Source organism: Branchiostoma lanceolatum, chromosome 17 (assembly GCF_035083965.1).
Source record: "Branchiostoma lanceolatum isolate klBraLanc5 chromosome 17, klBraLanc5.hap2, whole genome shotgun sequence".
Classification (NCBI taxonomy): Eukaryota; Metazoa; Chordata; class Leptocardii; order Amphioxiformes; family Branchiostomatidae; genus Branchiostoma; species Branchiostoma lanceolatum.
In genome coordinates this window covers 18,663,376-18,684,402 of record NC_089738.1, presented here as the reverse complement: position 1 = coordinate 18,684,402, position 21,027 = coordinate 18,663,376, and the positions used below count along the sequence as shown (strand labels likewise).

The 21,027-nt window shown below is 42.8% G+C and overlaps 2 protein-coding genes across 2 annotated transcripts; both read right to left on the bottom strand.

Annotated features, from left to right (window-relative positions):
• Positions 1-737: 737 nt before the first annotated feature.
• On the bottom strand, positions 738-19,514 carry LOC136422734 (uncharacterized). Its single transcript, XM_066410584.1, has 11 exons — positions 19,421-19,514; positions 18,837-18,916; positions 18,309-18,421; positions 17,678-17,833; positions 17,311-17,426; positions 4,709-4,778; positions 3,878-4,030; positions 3,140-3,325; positions 2,004-2,156; positions 1,657-1,776; positions 738-816 (listed from the first exon to the last, which is right to left on the bottom strand). Exons 2-10 carry the CDS (start codon positions 18,890-18,892, stop codon positions 1,679-1,681), a joined length of 1,101 nt encoding a protein of 366 aa, XP_066266681.1. The 5' UTR covers positions 18,893-18,916; positions 19,421-19,514; the 3' UTR covers positions 738-816; positions 1,657-1,678.
• On the bottom strand, positions 12,012-17,203 carry LOC136422738 (uncharacterized). Its single transcript, XM_066410590.1, has 7 exons — positions 17,157-17,203; positions 15,799-15,865; positions 14,993-15,145; positions 14,445-14,630; positions 13,344-13,496; positions 12,691-12,810; positions 12,012-12,091 (listed from the first exon to the last, which is right to left on the bottom strand). Exons 1-6 carry the CDS (start codon positions 17,190-17,192, stop codon positions 12,713-12,715), a joined length of 693 nt encoding a protein of 230 aa, XP_066266687.1. The 5' UTR covers positions 17,193-17,203; the 3' UTR covers positions 12,012-12,091; positions 12,691-12,712.
• Positions 19,515-21,027: the final 1,513 nt, after the last annotated feature.

Sequence of the window (21,027 nt, the reverse complement as noted above, 5' to 3'; positions counted from 1 at the left end):
GTACCCTTTTTTTAAACTTGGGTAGAGTGGGGAAAGTCGTGTAAAGTGCCTTTTTCCCAAAGGTACAAGATCGGTGGCGTCAGGGGATTCGAACCCGGGAGTCGAAAATCCTAGTGCCGTTACGCCACACAACCCCGCTTTGTTCGTTGTTTTAATAATGTGCACGTGTGTTGTGCCTGCTCTGATTTACAAAAGAGCACTACGCCCTCTAGCGAAATTGTACCCAATAGCGTTTTGATGAGAGTTCCACTACAGCTGTAGTTAAAAGTAATTCCGCTAGATGGCAATGGAACTTGATACACACATGTACCACATTTAAATGACGCACTGCACCAAACGCCCTCCCCTTACCAGCAATTATTTCTACATTCATTAGTTCATCTTAGCCCAGTATGAAGTGAATTATTGGCAGATTCTAGTAGGTTTTCTCAAGAACTGTAAATGTTTGTTTTATCAGAGAAGTGGTGATTATGCTCGCACAAAACTGTGTAATGAATGCTAGGGTTACATTTCCAATCCGGGGCCCGGCCGGGCAGTCTTTGGGAACGAAATCGAAAAGTATGATACAAAGGACAACAAAAACACAAAACGTACCCAAAATTATCTAAGAGCATAGCCTGTGCAAATGTATTGACATACACTTTGATTTTTCGTTTCCGCAAACAGCCCGGCCGGGCCCCGGTTAGGAAATGTGACCCTAGCATGAGTTTGATGGACAAAAAAGACCAAAAACTACATTGCATTTCATCAGGATTTATTGAGAGTCCTAAGACAGAGACTCTGCTATTCGATGTTCAAGCTGCGAAGATCGTCCGCCTGTAGGTGAAAAAGAACAACGCATTAGCACTGGGTTAGTAGACAATCGCATAAACTTGTTTTCTTTTATAAAACATCGTTTTCCATTGGTCTTTAGGAGCTGTATAAGTGCACTGATAATATAAGATAAAGCTTTTAACAATGTTTCCAAGTAATTATAAGTTATGGGTAGAGTAGGAACCTTACTATTTTAAAGGGGCATATTGTGACATGAACATAAAACAAAATTCTTTGTTTTTGATTATTTTTCTACATCATTAGTTGAATCTACCTTATTACACTGCACAGCAATATTCATCACGTACGGATACGACTTTGTAGTGTCGTGCGAACGTCTTGAAAAAAAAATTATATACGCAATCCCCACCGCCGCTTGAATTGGCCGCCATCTTGTCCAACATTCCGCCGAACCACCGAACACGCGATCGAACGCCCGACGTTCTGAAGTTTGTTCACTTGTGGTGATTTTCCTGTGACGCTCGAACTCCGACCATAACGGTCGATTCGGATTTTTCGTAGCGTTCTACGCTGGCTTATTTGCATATTAACTTGCGGGACGCAAGGTAATAAATAAATGAACCAGATTTTACACGTTTTGCGTTTTTCGTCGTTTATTAATGGTGGAAATGTGACAAAATGACGGGGATATGTTGGAAATAAGTAACAAATAAGTTACAAATGTGAATCTTAGTGTAGATCTTTCAAATTCTTACTATTTGTAGTTTTTGCCCACCAGATTCTACAATATGCCCCTTTAACGTAACAAGCACCAACAGAAGTAAGAGAGAAAAAATATCGCAAACCGTTGTGAAAAGAGAAACTCTAGAAAATGCAGCTCACCCGTATGACGTTCCAGCCCGGCTCAGTTGGTGTTGACGCCGTTGTTCTGGTCGTAGTTCACAACGGAGTAGTACAGAGCAATCACCTTGTACTGTTCCAAGCTCTCCAGGAAGCCGCTTCCTATTTTGGCAGAGGGTGATATTAGCGGGTTACAACGCCAGAGTACGATAAGACACAATAAGAATCCCATATATATAACGTTACTCCTTACTTTTTGTGGGTTCATTTTGGCTGACCCTTAACACCCTCATCTCGCCCTCCATGAAAAGCGGCCCTGATGGCCGATTAGAGCTTCTTCGAGACTAAATAAAGGCACAAGCCAACAAACAAGACATAAATGGGGGTACCGTCAGCGTCGCAGTAGTCGAAGAAAGTCCCCACATCGATGACAGCGCGCATTTCTGCGAAGGTGACGAAACCGTCTCCATTGGCATCCATTCTCATGAAGTAGGCACGGTTGAAAAACGACAAGATGTCGATCTCGGTGAACTGGCCGTCACCTGTAATAATAATAATAATAACGATTTATTGGTCAGAAATTACCCGTGTAATGACAGCCAAACAATCACATAATACACAACAGATAGATAAATAAAGAATAAAGAACAGATAGCTATTTGCTCCACACGTGCACTTTGTGGAACTGTCGCAAGGGTCTGGGCGGCTGCCATTCGACGCCAGCAGATGACCTCATACGGCCAATGAGGTGAAGACAATTTATGATTATTAATCTTAAGGAAACTTAGTCAAGACAAGGTTGTTACTAACACATCAATTAGCTGCTGTTTATTGAGTACAGGAACTACATGTAATGCTGTTCGTCCGAGGGAGTAGGAGGGCATTATCCCAAGTGTTTGAAAGTGCTTGAAACCTCCCTTCCTGTTAAGGGTTGCTGGCTTATTATTAAAATAATTCTAAAGTGATGTGAGCCAGTGTACTTCAAGTGAACCCAATTAACAGTTGAACTACTTATTCAAATTTTCATTTTATTTATTTTGCAAGGGGAAATCACAACTCAAGCCTGTAGCCTTTTTTTCAGGTGTCCCTGGACGCATACATATAAAATACTCGTAAACAAGAACATAGTATTACACATATAATTTTATAAAGCTACAAACATCAATTTCGTTGAAGTATCAGTAGAATTTTCTTGCTACAGTCCATTTTTAAAAGCCCTCAACCCGGTGAATCGTCGTTGATCAGCAGAGAGTCTATTCCATGGAATCAATATCTACCGTCCTGGTCGTTTGCCAATACATCAATTAGCTCCTGTTGTTTAAGTACAGGAACTATTGTTGTTCGTCCTGGGGAGTGGGGCGGGGAGGGGGGTGGGGCATTATCCAAGGTGTCTGTAAATTCGACATCCCTTCCTGCTACTTGCTGCTCATTAAAAGAATTCTAAAGTGGTATGAGCCAGTTTCCTTCATCAAGTGAACACAATGAACAATTGAGCTACACATCCGAGTACAAGACACATATTTACCGTCCTGGTCGTTTGCTGCCATGATCCGTTCCAGCGTCATGGCGTTCTCCACCTCCCGCTTGGACAGTTTTCCGTCACCGTCAGTGTCCATGGCGGGGTCTGTGAACCAGTCCGCTCCCGCGTTCAAGACCAGGTTGTACACGCCGATCATGCTATTCTGTTCGGATCCTTCCAGGGAACCGCTGGCTGTAAGACAGGCGAGAAAAAGGAAACATTAAGGAACGTTACTCTTCAAGCAGAGGTATGGGTCCAGCTGTTTTTGGACATGTTTTAGGCGTTTTTGTCGGGCCTTTTACTTTGGCATCTGTTGCTGTGTTGTTGCTTTTTTTATTGGTGACATAACATAAACATAACAAAATAGAAAGCTCGAAAAATGCCTAAATCATGTCAAAAACCAGCCGGACCCACTCCTCTGATTGGAGAGTAAAGAAAGGTTATACTTTATCAGAGACTTTGAAAATGGCACATACTGCTCTCTCCGCTTTAACTCGGCACATTTGGGAAAAGAATGAAAGCTGCGCCGATTGAACCACACGATGTCACGATATTGATGTTACTTAAAAACCAGGGCCTTTGCAATTCTAGACTGACGAGTGATGCTATTTTGACCACGCCCTCGGGGCAAGGCCGTTAACATAGTACCGCAAATATTCTAAAAATTCCACGAGCGCAGTCTTTAGAGACTTCGTCGAATTCACGAAGTCAAGGCAAGAGAACGAGAGGAAGTAGATACATTACCGTCTTTGTCAAAGAAGTCAAAGACTGCTCCCATGTTCATGACCTTGCGGAACTCGCCGAAGCTGACCTTGCCGTCAAGGTTAGCATCCATCAGCTGGTAAGTCATGACGTCAAAGCTGTCCTCCAGCTGCTGCTGGGTGTAGTGGCCGTCCCCTGCGCGGGAAATTCAAAAATCACTTGGTGGCAAATGACACTTGATATTCTAAGGGAAGCTATTGTTTGTTTTTTTGAGTGTGTACTACTTCTGTGCACAATGTCCTGGTTTTTATTTAGTTTTTGTTGTGACCCATGTATGTACAACTTATGTTTATCATTTTAATGTTTTATTTCCGTTTATAAAACCAGGAAAGAGAGAAAAAGAAATTAAAAAATGACACTGAGGCGTGAAGCGGTCACCAGTAGTCAATGATATCGAGACCATTGAAGAGATGTAGTTTCCTATCATCTCAACATCTTTAACTCACTGACAGCAATACCTCAATGCATTAATGAAGTACAGTTTGTAGGTATCAAATACACGCCCGAAGGCTAATCAAAGTACGTGTAGTATTAGGTAATGATAATAAATGGGATAAGTAACTGATAATAAGCTATGATTTACCTGCATCAGGGTGCCTAAGAATTTGATTATAAGATTCTGCTCTCAACAAGGTCGAACCGTGTCTGACCGCTGCCCAAATGATAGAATGTTTGCAACTTACGGAGACAGTTTTTAACGATATAAGTGCTCGTAGATATTAAGACAATGTATCAAATTGAATGACGAAGCAACTGATTTTTTTCAGCATAATTAAAGGCACACCAAAAAAATATATATATATATTTTCTTACTGTCCTCATCCGTTGCCGCGAAGACCTGATCCAGAGTCATGGCGTTCAGCACCTCGACCTTGGACAGAACCTGTGGCAAGATGATATAAGGTTAGTATTGTTGATTTGAGATCCAAAGGTTTTGGGTTCGAATCCGAGTTAATTGTTCGCTTGTAAAATTTCCTCAATTGACTCGACGTGTAAAAGTACGAACGTAGGTAGATACTAGGTGAGTAGTCCCATGGCCATTTCAGTCCGTAGTGGCAGTACGTTGTTATCCACTGTCTCAAGGGAACGGCATTGGAAGGCGGAGGCCAGTTTCCACCGTTTACCTCCCCAACCTAAGTCGGGTACCCATTTTTACTTCTAAGTAGTGTGAGGAAAGTCGTGCCAAGTGCCTTTTTAAAGGGCACAACGTAGGATGTTATCCACTGTCTCAAGAGAACGGTATTGGAAGGCGGAGGCCAGCCCCCTCCTTTCGACGTCGTTTACCTCCCCAACCTAAGTCGGATACCCATTTTTACTCCTGAGTAGTATGAGGAAAGTCGTGCAAAGTGCCTTTCCAAGGGGCACAACGTGAGTGGCTTGTCAGGGGATTCTAACCCAGGACCTCTGGGTTTTGAGCCAAACACCTTTACCGTTACCCCAACACGACGCCACCGATGCCCCCAACCTGGCTTAGGTGATCATGGCGGTTAACATGTGGCATCGTGTGGTGCAATCGGTAGGGTGTTTCGCCCAGTGTTCGAAACCCTGCTATGCCCCGATGGTGCGCCCGTGGGAAAGGCACTTAACACGACTTTCATCACTCCACCCAGGTGTGAATGGGTACCAGGTCGGGGACGGTCGTATTGAGGTCACCTGCTGGCGCCGAATGGCAGCCGCCCAGACCCTTGCGACAGTTCCACAAAGTGCAAGTGTGGAGCAAATATGTATCTGTTGTGTATCATGTGATTGTTAACCCTGCAGCAATTCAGCACTGGCTGTCATTGCACGGGTAATTTCTTACCAATAAACCAAACCAATAAACCAAACCGGTTTACCGGTTATGAAGTGAGGGTAAACACTAGCAAGAAAAACACCCCTCCGTCAAAATGGTCACACTCAACATTAGCGACAAAAAAACACCCCTCCCAATAAAATGGTCACATCCAACATGGCGGCACCCATCCTTGGAAGCAAAAATAAAACAAGTTTTGCTATAGCAAACCTGTAAAAACCAACCTGGTCCCCGTTGGTGTCCATCTGGTCCCTGCTCATGAAGCCCTGACCCCTGACGATGACCTCCACGTAGATGAACACCATCTTCTCAGCCTCAGGACCGTCTAGGAAGCCGTCACCTACGCGGAACGGAGGAGAAGTTTTATCTTACCTTTAGGCCATTTTGATTTGATTATATCCGTCATCAATTTTCGTCCGTTACCTAAGAACAAAGGTTTTCGACCATATTGTGAATCGTACAAAATAATCAAATATATGCCGTAGATTTCAAACAAAGATATCAGTCGTAAATCATAGTATTAACGAACGTCTGTATGCTTGTGCATCGTTAAGTTGTACCATAATGTTGGATGTTGCAAATATTTTGCTGTTGCAGTTGAATGTTACAAATGGCTAGTTTTACTAGTTGTGCGCTGAGTATAGCGTCACAAACCGTGCCCGTCACGTTCTGTGCTTTTATCAGGCACAGAACGTGACACAGCACGACCGTCACAGAATGTGCCCGGAAGCGCTGTCAATCACTGTGACTGACGTTTCCATATAAGCGAGCGTTACAGGTGCCTGAGGTGGTGATGCAAACTCACCGTTAGTGTCCTCCCTGTCGAAGATGCGCGCCATGTTGGTGCCCTGACGGACCTCGTCATAGCTGACCCTCCCGTCACTGTTGGTGTCCAGCAGCGGGAAGATGTTCGGGTCGTCGGTCAGCTGGTAGACCTGGAGGATGTTGAAGAATCCGTCGCCTGGGGGGTTAGAAGGGATTTTTTTAACGAACTCGCCCAGTGCAAGGCCGTAGGGGGCCACTCATCTAAGCGCTGAACTAATTCTTACTGTAGCAGCATCTCTTCGCCCTAGGTCAGAAACATCAATGCTCGAGACAAGTATTGACTTCACTGACCCATTAGGAGAAGCAGGGGCTACGAAGGCTGCTAGGGAAATCCCCTACCCATTCGAGGCCGGAATGTTTTGGTCCACTCACACCGGGGCATATGCCCCTGCTCTTTTTCGTGTGGTGGGTTCTTTTACGTGCTCAAGGCGTGACTCTCCTCAAACACGTAACCTCCATTTAACGTCCTAAATTGAGATATTGAGAATGAAGTCAACCGACCGGGACGAGGGGCGATAAAAGTTCCGTCGACTTTTGACCCCTTACTGTAGGCACTTTTAACCCACCGCTGGAGTCAGTTGACCGTAGAGACTAGAATACGGTAAATCTTTATCATTTTTGCATAGTTTTGTAGAGAGGAGGGGAGAGGAGAGAGAGAGAGAGAGAGAGAGAGAGAGAGAGAGAGAGAGAGAGAGAGAGAAGGAGAGAGAGGGAGAGAGAGAGAGAGGGAGATAAACAGGGAGGGGGGACAGGGAGGGAGTTTGTAATACCGTCTGGATCCATGGCAAAGATGGCCTGGTCCATAATCATGCTGGCCAGCACCTCGTTCTTGGAGAGTCGGTTGTCCCCGTTAAGGTCCAAGAGTCCGTAAAAGTCCTCCTGCCTGTATATTATGATGAACGAAAGACCTTTATCGCACATTCATGCCGGTGCATATACATGTCACATATACATACAGTGGCATTGTTGAATAATAGTGACAAGGCGTGCTATGGTTTAACCGTCGGCTATCCCGCCTGTGCCTCACAATCCTTGTGGGTTGTCCTCAGTTGACCCATATGCGTGAGATGATTTCCAGATTAACCAATCTGAAAGTTGAATAGTTGCAGACTGAACAAAGTGTTGCCAAAAAATGCAAGGTATTGCCAAAATTAATTTCCAAGGAATACGTTCCTGGAATTTTAGGATATAAATATGTGACATCAATCGCAGTATTATACTATCGGCTCCGCCCTTATAGCGTCGCCAAAATAGCATAAATCGCCAGTCTGGAGCTACACAGGCCCGCGGTGAATAAGTACTCGGTGGGAGCGAGCAGAAATTCAATAGGATCGTGCTCAGAATAAGACACCCTACAAACAGACATCTGCCTAACAGTCTACGGCAACAAACACCGCCATCGCTATGACTTTTCGACACTTGGAAAAGTCTATCCCAAGTGCAGTTCCGAAAATGGTGGGGTTACCAAAATTTTACTGTTTATAGACTCAAATACGCACCTTTTGACAGGAGAGGCAGTTGCCATGGCAACGAAGAACAGCAGGAAGGGCCCCATCGTTGATTGGGTGAAGAGCAAAACCTAAGGAATATTTGCGTAAGTGTCAATAAGGAAACATCGGGAAACCATAAACCCTGAAGTGTGCGTAGACTAGTGGTAAGTGAACTAAGAGGTTAGGAGTTACTACTGGGAAGGGTCGCAGTCCTTAGGACAGGGCTTTAAGCCGTGGTCCGACAGTTCGTTGTGCTTTTTCGAGGTCCAATAAACCTCTTAACACTGTTCATAGCACCTGTCTTCTACGTAACGACCAAATAATGTTGACATCACATTACAAATTCTCTCTCCTTTTCTCTCTGGAAGTCAGTTTAAAAAGTCTACATGTATAACCGGTTATTAGCTTGGCATAGTACAATTCAGGTACAAATGAAATATTTCAGCATTAAATAGTATGAGTGGTTCAAAAGTACTGTGCGTGCAGAATAATACAGCAGCTTCTGATAAACTCACCTGGATCCGCAAACGAAGAAAAGGTGCTACGACGGGGTGGGCTGGAAATGTCGCGTTTTTATAGAGGAGCCGTGAGAGGCTCTCCACCTTCAAACAACATGATACCGGCCATATCCGCCAATATGGTCAACAAAGACGACATCATTCAACAGCCAGAGATAACAACGTCCTATTAACGATATAGATAAAGAGGACGTCAGCTATAATTCCTAACATTATCTTCCAAGCAATGTCTTAGGCAAACTTGTTTTCCTACTATTAGTTTGTCGTATTGGCAATGTATATTTAGGCCAATGACCAGGTTTTTGGCGACGCCTCAGTGGCGAGCCAAATGGTTTAGTATTGTGTGCAGTTTGCAAATATTCTAGGAATTGCACAGGCATTTGTCTACTGGAATCTTAATTCCAGAAGAATGTTTGGAATGTTAGTCAGCAGCACCAAGGATAGAAAGTGGGTCATGCAGCCCCCTGGGGGCATTCCTCCTAGAGAACCTAGACAGGCAGCTACATGTGTTAGCCAGACGTTAGAGTCAGGCTTATGTATACATGACCCATTGAAGACCTCAGATCTACAGTAATATTGTTCTTTTCTAAAACAGTGTGTGGCTGTTATAATGTTTTTTAGATGTCTTAATGCTGCTTCTTACAACTGTAACGTTTATTAATGTCTTTCTTCTGGCAACGGGTCATAACTGCATCAAGTTTGTACTGATACAGCTTGTACACACGCTGCTTTAATTACCTATAACGCTACAAGAAGAATAGCTAAAGGGCATTAAACCCATTCATGAGATCGTGAACATGTCCAAGCCATTATACCACACGTAGACAGAAAATACTTGAAACCAAGGAAGGACAGAATCTGGAACGATGTCAAAACGGAAATCATATTCAGATCCATCAATGAAAAATTTCACTGCCACAAGGAAATTTAGCAAGCCAGTTAGAAAGATTAAATAGCAGTAACTACTAGTACTAGATGATTACTACATCCTACTGATATAATCCTGTTCAATTCCAAAATAACATTTCTGTGGATTAAGAAGGCATTCATTAGAACTCCAGGAATTCCTGATATTCCATTGGGACTGGAGCTTCTGGTATTTCAGTGGGACTCGAATTCCATCCTGGCATTCCATAGGAATTCCTGAGCTAACACCACCTACCAGTGCCCTAAGCAGGGTACAGTAAAAATTAAAACAACAACCTCCGTCGCCATGGCAATGTCTTTTTATCATTGCCAATCTTGTTATATATCTTTTTAAATTAAGCATGGAATCAAATGTAAAACTCATCGACCACAACAAACGAAGTACGTTTTTGGTACTACAGTATTTGAAAAGTTCTTAGATTTTGATGGGGAACATTGGTGTCAAGGAGAACGTTTTTGGCTTTGCTTGAATTTTGCACCAATACATCAGACCCCATGCGCCTATCCGGTCCTGTGTAGGATCAGTTTGCAACTTTGCATATATACTATATAGATAACAGAAAGGTGTTATAAAACACACTGTCAGGTAAATAGTAACCGGCAGTTTGTGATAAAACATATCCTAATAGATAAGACAAATTAGTTATAAAACAAACTAAGATGACTAGCAAATTTTGTGACCCATTAATTCAATCAATCAATTCAATCAAATGGTTTATTATCAACAACTGTTAACAAAGAAGAATCTCGCAGCCAGAGGCTGAATTGCGCCTTGTTTTACAAAGTACACCACTGCATTAAAGACAAGTCCAAATCAAAATTACACACGAAAGAGTTGAAATAATTGCAATATATCAGATCATTTTTTTTAAGACAAAGTAAACATTTACTAGCCGATCGCCATGGATTGGGAAGTTGTTATTGACAGCGGCGGTCCTCTGATCTGCAAAGAGACTAAATGACTGGTTACTATGGTGACGAATGATTCTGGGATCCTATTGGTGTTTCGTTATTTTCAAATACAGATTTACTAGATGGTTCACTACAAACTGTGTAGAGAGTGGCAGGGAGGGTTTGTTTAAACATATTAAGTAGATTTACTTGTTCTCATGACGCAAACTACTGAAACTACCACCTACAACGCTGTAGAACTGACCGTTATAGAAACAGCGCCATACCCCAGATGACCCGTTTGATGAACAATAACTGACTTTACCATCTGTTTATATGGCTTTACTACATGTCATTCTGTCTCAAACGAAATAGCGCTGATTCCCAGCCTTTAGCTCTACGCCGCTCGTTTAACTTCCATTGTTTTTAATAAAATTTTACTGTATTATGTATTTATATTTTACGAATTAATGACTCGTACGTCTTGTAAAGTCAGACTGCAATTCAGTCTGTTGACTGTCACGGTCCGATTGTATTGTGTGTGCAATAAATAAACCATTCATCATCAAACGCGATAAGGGAACGTGAAGTAGGTGAACATGTGATGTGCACGTGTTGACTCCGTGACGTCCGATAGGGCGTTCACATTTTCACTGGACAAAATCAGCTCATTTCTTACCGTTCCTCGCGAGTCATACAAAAGACTCTAAAAAATGTACATACTGCTTTCTCTGCTTAGCATGCAGCATTCGGGACAGAGTATGGTAGTTTAACACACACCACTACCAGTGGACTAGCCCCCTGCTGTAGTGACTTGCACAAATGTGTGGCGCAAAGACTACAGAGATGGAGATGGGCGCCGCCCCTATGCGTCTTATCAGTTTTAACTAACCCAAATCATCAAATAACATAACAAATAATTTTACGAATTCAACGTTACCTGGCAACCATTCAGCTTGGCGTACGACCATTACGTCATGATCACGTGAGTGCAGACACTCTAAATTTTCATGTCAATGAGAATGGGTTTCATATCAGTGAAGGTGGTATCATACCAATATATTATTTCTACCATATTGCGTAACAAGGCCTTGGTATTCTCACCTCACCACACGCCCAAACCAGCGTGACCCGTGGTGACCTCACCGTTTATCTGGCTGCAATGTGGATTCAGCATCATGGGGCGGATACGACACTAGCCGAGTGACCTAAATGTCACGTTCGTGTACGCGTACCGGTTTCTCGACAGCACGTTACCAGAACCTAATGTACATACGCTTAGTCGTTTGTTTGCTTGTTTTTAAGAATTTGTTGATGGCTAATTTACAAAACAGCACTGCGCCCTCTAGCGAAATTATACCCATTTGTCCCTCCAGTGCGTTTTTGTGAGCAACCACTGTAATTTGAAGTAATTCCGCTTGATGGCAATAAAACTTGGTACAAATGTGCAACATTTAAACGATACATTAAGCATAACGCTCTCCCCTTATTAGCAATTATCCTCTGTAGGTTTTCTCTGGAACTGTAATTGTTTCTTTAATTGGTCAGATTGGTCAGAAATTACCCGCAATGGCAGCCTTTCTAGCGCTGAATTGATACAGGGTTTACTTAGAGAAATGGTGATGATGCAAGACTGTGTAAGTTTGATTGACACAAAAAGACCAAAAACTATATTGCATTTTCATCAGGATTTATTGAGAGTCCTAAGACAGAGACTCTGCTATTCGATGTTTAAGCTGCGAAGATCATCAACCTGTAGGTGTAAAAGAACAGCGCATCAGCACTTGGTTAGCAGACAATTGCATAAATTTGTTTTTAAACATTGTTTTACACTGATGATATTTATTAAAGCTTTCAAATTCAACCCAACGTTAAAAACGATAAACTTCCCCACAAACTTCCCTACAAAAGGTGGGAAGCTTTATATTTTGTAATATCAATTGATTGTTGCCCCAAGGATTTATTTGTCGGTGGATGTGTACCTGTATATTTTTGCTTCATGTTTTTGTTTTGTATGTTTTCGTTATCTTTAAATTTGTTTGTTTTGCTTATCTGAATAAAATTTGAATATAAAAAGAATTGCCCGCAGCCGTCTTCAGAGTGATTGACCATATTTCTTTTCCCACGTGACCTTGCGGACATGATGACCAAAGCCAGTGTATTCTGCTTATGATTAGTGTTCTATTATTTAACATGTATTATATCTACCTAATTCTTAGTTGTTGTATTGTAAAGTTCTTATGGGTAGAGTAGGGACCATACTATTTAAACGTAACAAGCACCAACAGAAGTAAGAGAGAAAAAATATCGCAAACCGTTATGAAAAGAGAAACTGTAGAAAATGTAAGTCACCTGCCTGACGTTCCAGTCCGGCTTACTTAGTGTTGACGCCGTTGTTCTGCTGGTAGTTCAGAACAGAGAAGTACAGTCCAACCACCCTGCTCTGTTCCAAGCCCTCCAGGAAGCCGCTTCCTATTTGGATAGAGGGTGATATTAGCGGGTTAGAACCCCAGAGTACGATAAGACACAATAAGAACCCCATATATACTCCTTACTTTTTGTGGGTTCATTTTGGTTTACCCTTAATACCCCCCCCCCCCTGACTTCGGCTCCGACCGGCAGGCCGACTTAAGCTTCCCTTGAATAAAAAAATTCAAAGAACAAACATACAAACACGGGACATCCCTCCGTTTTTACGCCTCATCTGAGAGGACGCCCCTAAGTTAGGTGCTTGTTTCTTTGCAATGGAAACCTATGCAAGATTTCAAAGAGTGAGTTTTGGAGCAAGAGTAGAAAAATTGGACAGGGACTGTTCCGTCCAGCGTGGTTAGCGTTATGAGTGTTACCAACGTGAGGAAACTGGAGTCAAGTGCCTTTCACACAATCCAGGATCTGCTTTGAATTTGAACACATAGCTTTAAGATTCCAAGGCAACAACGTTAACCCTAATCAAAAGGCAACTATGCCATCTATTTTATAATATGTACAAGGCATAGATGGGGTACCGTCAGTGTCGCAGTAGTCGAAGTAAGGCCCCACATCGACGACAGCGCGCATTTCTGCGAAGGTGACAAAGCCGTCTCCGTCGGCCTCCATTCTCATGACGTAGTCACGGTCGAAAAACGACAAGAGTTCGATCTCGGTGAACTGGCCGTCAGCTGGTGAAGCAAAGGTACGTTTACGTTGATGAAGGTTTGATATCCAGGTAATAAGATACGCTAGATTAGTTACTCAAGCAAATGGATAAAATCTGGAAACGGACAGATGTTCAAGATAGCATTTCGTCAGTCCCTAAAGGGAAAACTGCCACTGGAGAACCATGTTTTATACCAAATCTCTGAATGGATACGTCAATGAGGTGAAGACAATTTAGATGGTTCAATAGGAAACTAAGTCAAGACAAGGTTGTATGCTAATACACCAATTAGCTCCTGTTGTTTGGGTACAGGAAGTAATGATGTAATGTTCGTCCAGGAGAGTAGGCGGGCACCCGCACTCCTCTAGAACAATGATTATGTAAACATTGTACTTGGAATAGAATAGAAAACGAATGTCATTTTGTGGTAGAATGTGGATTATATACCAAAGAAAGAAATGAACTGTATAAGCTTGTAGAAAACTTATTTCCCTACTTCACACATTTTAGCACTGTACAAAAATTCATATTCCTAATGCGACTAGACAAACCTCCCATTGAAAAACACGTCTGTTCTTTTATATCTACTATAACCGAAAAGCGAGGAGAAGTAGAATTTATCTAATGATTGTCATATTCTTTTTGTCCCGTTAACTGTACTTGTTGTTTTGTTTTGTTGTGACCTGTACTTAGCCAAGTGTGGCAGAAATGTGCAATAAAGGTCTTCATTCATTCATTATACCAAGAGCCTGAAAATTCGAAGCGTAGACCACCCTTCCCGTTGAGAATGGGTTTAATTTAACGCGTTCCTGGTTGCTCATTGAAATGATCATAAAGTGATGTGAGCCAGTTTACATGAAGTGCACTCAATGAATGTTCACCTTGAAGTTCAGCCAGTAGGTACCCTGAAGAGTAATGAGGCAATGAATAATGAACAGTTGAGCTACTCATCCATAGAAACAATATTTACAGTCCTCATCGGTTGCCACCATGATCTGGTCCAGAGTCATGGCGTCCATCACCTCCTGCTTGGACAGTTTCCCGTCGCCGTCAGTGTCCAGGGCGGGGTCTGTGAACCAGTCCGCTCCCGCGTTCAAGACCAGGTTGTACACTCCGATGAGGCTGTTCTGTTCATCGCCTTCCAGGGAACCACTGCCTGTATGATTGGCGCGAAAAGGAAACATTGAGAAATGTTACTCTCCAAGCAGAGGAGCAGGTTTTTGACGTGTTTTAGGCGTTTTTGTAAGACTTTCTACTTTGTCATGTTTTTTCCCGTTTGGTGACATTAAAAAAATACGACAAAATAAGAAACTTCAGAAACTGAACTTAAAAGTAAGACGAAGACCAGGTTATATCACAGACTTCAAAACTGGCACATACTGCTTTCCCCGCTTTTAATCGGCTCATTTAGAAAAAAAAAGCAAGGAAGCTGCGCCAATTGCGCCACACGATGCTACGATATCGATCTTGGCAGTAGAAGCCTCGCGAAGCCAAGCAAAAAGAAAGCAGAAACGTTACCGTCTTTGTCGAAGAAGTCAAAGACTCCTCCCATGTTCATGACCTTGCGAAACTCTCCGAAGCTGACCTTGCCGTCAAGGTTGACATCCATCATCTGGTAGGTCATGAGGTCAAAGGCATCTACCATCTCCTGCTGAGTGTAGTGACCTTCTCCTGTGCGGGAAATTTATAATAATTATAAGTTTATTGCAAGTTCTTGCCCGAAGGCTTATTGCTAGGATACAAAAGTAAAAAGGATAACAATGGTAACGAGTGTATATTCTATACATCTAACTAAAAATGCTACATACAACATTATTTGAGGGTTTGACTTCTTCTTTGAAAACAGTGGCTGATGAAAAGTTCCAAAAGTGAAATTTCGGGAATATTGTTTTGGTTGTTTCGAAAAGCTTGTTTCAGTGATTGCACACAGTGTTGCCCTGGGCTATGAAACGGGGATGGGCACCGCCCTATACAACTTATGGTGTAGGAGGATTTTAACTTTTTAACTAAGGCTTATCACCAGAACGTGTAGTATTGAGTAACGATGATAAGTGATTACCTAATAGTATAAGCATAAAGTCATTGCTATAAGTTACCTGTAGCAAGATGCCTAAGAATTGGACATATTCAACAAGATTGTGCTGTGCCTGGTCGCTGCCTAAAGAAGAGAACGTCTGCAGACTAACTTACTTTGAGAGACAGTTGAACACGAAGTTAAAGTGATTGTGGACATCGGTTGAAGACGATGTATTAGATTGAATGACGAAGCAACGAATTTTTTCAGCATAATTAAATGCACAACAAAATACAACATATTTTCTTACTGTCGCCCGTTGCCGCGAAGACCTGATCAAGAGTCATGGCGTTCAGCACTTCGTCCTTGGACAGAATCTGTGACAAGGTGATATTAAGGTTATGATTATTCATCTTAGATACAAAGGTTCTGGGTTCGAATCCCTTAGCTAGTTGTTCACTGAGAAAAGCACTTTGCACCTGTTCTTAAACTCATTAACATATGTATTCAGAGTTTTGGTATAAAACCTTAGGTTCTCCTGTCCTATCCTTAGTCACTGACGAAAGACAGCGGATGCTGTCTGAAACGTCTGTTTCAAAAAAGTATCCAGTTGCTTGAGTAATTATTTTTGGCGTATCTTATTACCTGGATGCCAAACCTTCATCAACACGCTTTGAACCTGTTTCCTCACTTGACTCTGTAAAAGTGTGCCGAAAACCACTACGAATTTGGTTGCTGGTGTGCCGACATCTCGCACTTTTGCCATCAAGAACTGTACAATTAGCTATTACTAAATTTCAGCTTATGTTTACTGCACAAAGCCGTCGCGTTACGCCTAGAGATGACTTAAGCCCCCCTCTCACTGAACTCTCGGCACGCTGGCGGCGTCGCTGCGGCCGATCGAATGGACAAAGCACTCAACAAATTTCATCGATGAAAAATGAATCTTTTAAAGCTTTGTCTTTTTGTTATCTTTTTCGTCACATTTGTACGTTTTGAATGATATTCCCATTATGAAGTCAAGGGTAACACAAATCCAGTTTAGGACGCAGCGACGCCGCCAGCGTGCCGCGGGTCCAGTGAGAGGAGGGCTTTACGACATGTCTGAGACGTCGGCTGTGCCAAGAACGTCCTCAGTGTCTTGCTGTAAATCTGTCGTAGGATGAATGTGACTGCGCCCTAATGATCTAACTTCCTTCCTTTCTCATTTTAATGTTTCCATTTTCTTTTCTGCTTCGCTCGAAAGACGCACAGTTTATGACGCAGCGACGCCGCCAGCGCCAGCAAGAATTTTATAAAAGACAACAAAAACACAAAACGTACTCAAACTTATCTAAGAGCATAGCTTGTGCATATCTATTGACATACACTTTGATTTTTCGTTTCCAAAAACAGCCCGGCCGGGCCCCGGTTATGCTAGGGTCACATTTCCAAGCCGGGGCCCGGTCGGACAGTTTGCCGGAACGAAAAGTACGACATAGAAGACAACAAAAGACATAAACGTAAAACTGGCTATTCATAAGCATGATCTGTGTTTATTTCTTGATATGAATTTTTATTTTCCGTTCCCGCAAACATTCCGGCCGGGCCCCGGTATGGAAATGTGACCCTAGCATTAAGAGATGTGACCCTAGCATAATGAAGTGAGGGTAAACATTAAAAACCAACCTGGTCCCCGTTGGTGTCCATCATGTCCCTGCTCATGAAGCCCTGTCCTCTGACGATGGATTTCTGACTGTGTATTATGTGATTGTAAACCCTGCATCAATTCAGCACTGGCTGCCACTGCACGGGTAATTTCTGACCAATAAACCAAACCAACCTGGTCCCCGTTGGTGTCCATCATGTCCCTGCTCATGAACCCCTGACCCCTGGTGATGACCTCCACGTAGATGAACACCATCTTAGCCGCCTCAGGACCATCCAGGAAGCCGTCACCTGCGGGGGCGGAGGGAAAAATTTTGTTTTACCTTTAAAAAGTAAAGTAAAGCAGGCATCTTCCATTGAGGTGAAGCATGATGCTTTTTTCAAGTAGCCAGTGGTGGTGCAATGCGGCTTCGCCACGGCTCGCGTTTTTGGCCAAGCACACCGGCTCACCCCTACTCTACTCCAACGGATCCAACAAAGGTTTTGATACGGAACCCTGTAAATATGTTGCTGCTACGTTACAGGTGGTGATGCAAACTCACCGTTGGCGTCCTCCCTGTCGAAGATGCGGGCCATGTTGGTGCCCTGACGGACCTCGTCATAGCTGACCCTCCCGTCACTGTTGGTGTCCAGCAGCGGGAAGATGTTCGGGTCGTCGGTCAGCTGGTAGATCTGGAGAATGTTGAAGAATCCGTCGCCTGGGGGGTTAGAAGGGATTTTTTTTTAACGAACTCGCCCATGGCAAGTGCAAGGCCGTAGGGGGCCACTCATCTTAGCACTGAACTAATTCTTACTGTAGCAGCATCTCTTCGCCCTAGGTCAGAGACATCAATGCTCGAGACCAGCATTGACTTCACTGACCCATTAGGAAAAGCAGGGGCTACGAAGGCTGCTCGGGAAATCCCCTACACCATTGAGGCCGGAATGTTTTGGTCCACTCACAACGGGGCATGCCTCTGCTCTTTTTCGTGTGGTGGGTTCTTTTACGTGCTCAAGGTGTGACTCTCCTCAAACACGGGACCTCCATTTAACGTCCTAAATTGAGATATTGAGAATGAAGACCACCGAACGGGACGAGGGGCGATAAAACTTCCATCGACTTTTGACCCCTGGGAGGGAGGGAGACAAGGGGAGACAGGGAGGGAGACAGGGAGGGGCGGGAGTTTGTAATACCGTCTGGATCCATGGCAAAGATGGCCTGGTCCATAATCATGCTGGCCAGCACCTCGTTCTTGGAGAGTCGGTTGTCCCCGTTAAGGTCCAAGAGTCCGTAAAAGTCCTCCTGCCTGTATGTATGTAATAATGAATGAAAGACCTTCATCGCACATTCATCACGGTGCATATACAGGCCATATAAGTATTTCCTAGGAAGACGTTCGTGGAATTTTAGAATATATGTGACATCAATCGCAGTATTATACTATCGCCTCCGCCCTTATGGCGTCGCCAAAATAGCATAAATCGCCAGTCTGGAGCTACACGGGCCCGCGGTGTATAAGTACTCGGTGGGAGCGAGCAGAAACTCAATAGGATCGTGCTCAGGGTAAGACATCGTACAAACAGTCATCTGCCTAACAGTCTACGGCAACCAGCACCGCTAGCGATATGACTTTTCGACACTTGGAAATGTCTATCCCAAGTGCAGTTCCGAAAATGGTGGGGTTACCAAAATTTTTACTGTTTATAGACTCAAGTACGCACCTTTTGACAGGAGAGGCAGTTGCCATGGCAACGAAGAACAGCAGGAAGGGCCCCATCGTTGATTGGGTGAAGAACAAAACCTGAGGAATGTCGACAATATGTGCGTAACTGTCAATAAGGAAACATGAGAAAGCCATAAACCCTGTAGTGTGCGTAGTCCAGTAGTTAGTTGGACCAAGAGGTTGGGAGTTACTACTGGGAAGGGTCGCAGTCCTTAGGACAGGGCCTTAAGCCGTGGTCCGACAGTTCCTTGTGCTTTTTCCAAGGTCCAATAAACCTGTTAACACTGTTCATACATAGCGTCTGTCTTCTACGTAACGACCAGATAATGTTGACATTACATAACGAATTCTCTCTCCTTTTCTCTCTGCAGCTGTCTGCCAGATGTCAGAGCAAGGCACGGGAGGAACTAAGGTGCTAAGGTAAGGTTCTCTCTAGAAGTCAGTTTGAAAAGTCTACATGTATAACCGGTTAGCTTGGCATAGTACAACTCACGTACAAATAAGATATTTCAGCATTAGATAGTATGAGTGGTTCAAAGTACTGTGCGTGCAGAATCATACAGCAGCTTCTGATAGACTCACCTGGATCCGCAAACGAAGAAAAGGTGCTACGACAAGGGTCGCTGGAAATGTCGCGTTTTTATAGAGGAGTCGTGGGAGGTTCTCCACCTTCAAACAACATGATACCGGCCATATCCGCCAAAAGGATCAACAAAGACGACATCATTCAACAGCCAGAGATAAGGACTTCCTCTAAATGATTTAGATAAAAACGTCAGCTCGAATTCTTAACATTTTCCTATTTGCATTACCTTATGCACACTTACTTTCCTACCATTCCTGACCAATGGAAATCAACTCTACTATTAAAATCAAAGAACCCACAAATCATAGAAGAAGTGGGTAAATTCGTCTTCCACTTCCTCAAAAGATGAAGTCAAACCCTGCACCATGTAGATTTTAGAATGCAGCATAATATTGGCTGTAGCCCTTGATATCATTGTATTCATCATTAAAATATTTGTTGTCTGTATCTGCAATTAGCCTTCGGCATGCAATAAACTTTCAATATCTTCGTCGTTTAAACTTAATTAAGATTTCTCCAGCAGAAAGTAGAGATGCATAAGTAATCGAAATGAGATGCGCTAGTGGTCTATTTAGTATTTGGTCTTGTTATATTGGTTTAGTTCGCAATGTCTCGCCTGACAATTAGTTTGTCGTATTGGCAATGCACGCAAGGTCAATGACCCGTTGTAGTTTTATATATATATATATTTTTAGTTAAGCCTGGAATCAAAGTTAAAACTCATCGACGTCAACAAATAATATAATTTTTTATCCTCTTGAAAAGTTAATCCTTAGATTTTGATTTTCATGTAAAATAAAACGTTTTGGTTTGAATTTTGAACCAATACACCAGTATCCCAGGGCGACCATTCCGGCCCTGGGTAGGATCAGTTTGCATATATATTATATAGATAACAGAAAGGTGTTATAAAACACGCTGTCAGGTAAATAGTAACCGGCAGTTTATGATAAACCATATCCTAATAGATAAGACAAATTAGTTATCAAACAAACTAAGATGAGTAGCAAATTTTGTGACCCATTAATTCAATCAATCAATTCAATCAAATGCTTTATTGTCAACAACTGTTAACAAAGAAGAATCTCGCAGCCAGAGGCTGAATTGCGCCTTGTTTTCCAAAGTACACAACTGTATTTAACGAAGGAGTTAAAATAATTGCAATATATAAGATAAAACTTTTTTTTCTAAAACAAATTAAACATTTACTAGCCGATCGCCATGGACTGGGAAGTTGTTATTGACAGCGGCGGTCCTTTGACCTGCAAAGACTAAATGACTGGTTACTATGGTGACGAATGATTCTGGGATCCTATTGGTGTTTCGTTATTTTCAAATACAGATTTACTAGATGGTTCACTAGAAACTGTGTAGAGAGTGGCAGGGAGGGTTTGTTTAAACATATTAAGTAGATTTACTTGTTCTCATGACGCAAACTACTGAAACGCGATAAGGGAACGTGAAGTAGGTGAACATGTGATGTGCACGTGTTGACTCCGTGACTTTGATGTCCGATAGGGCGTTCACATTTTCACTGGACAAAATCAGCTCATTTCTTACCGTTCCTCGCGAGTCATACTCTAAAAATTGTACATACTAGGGG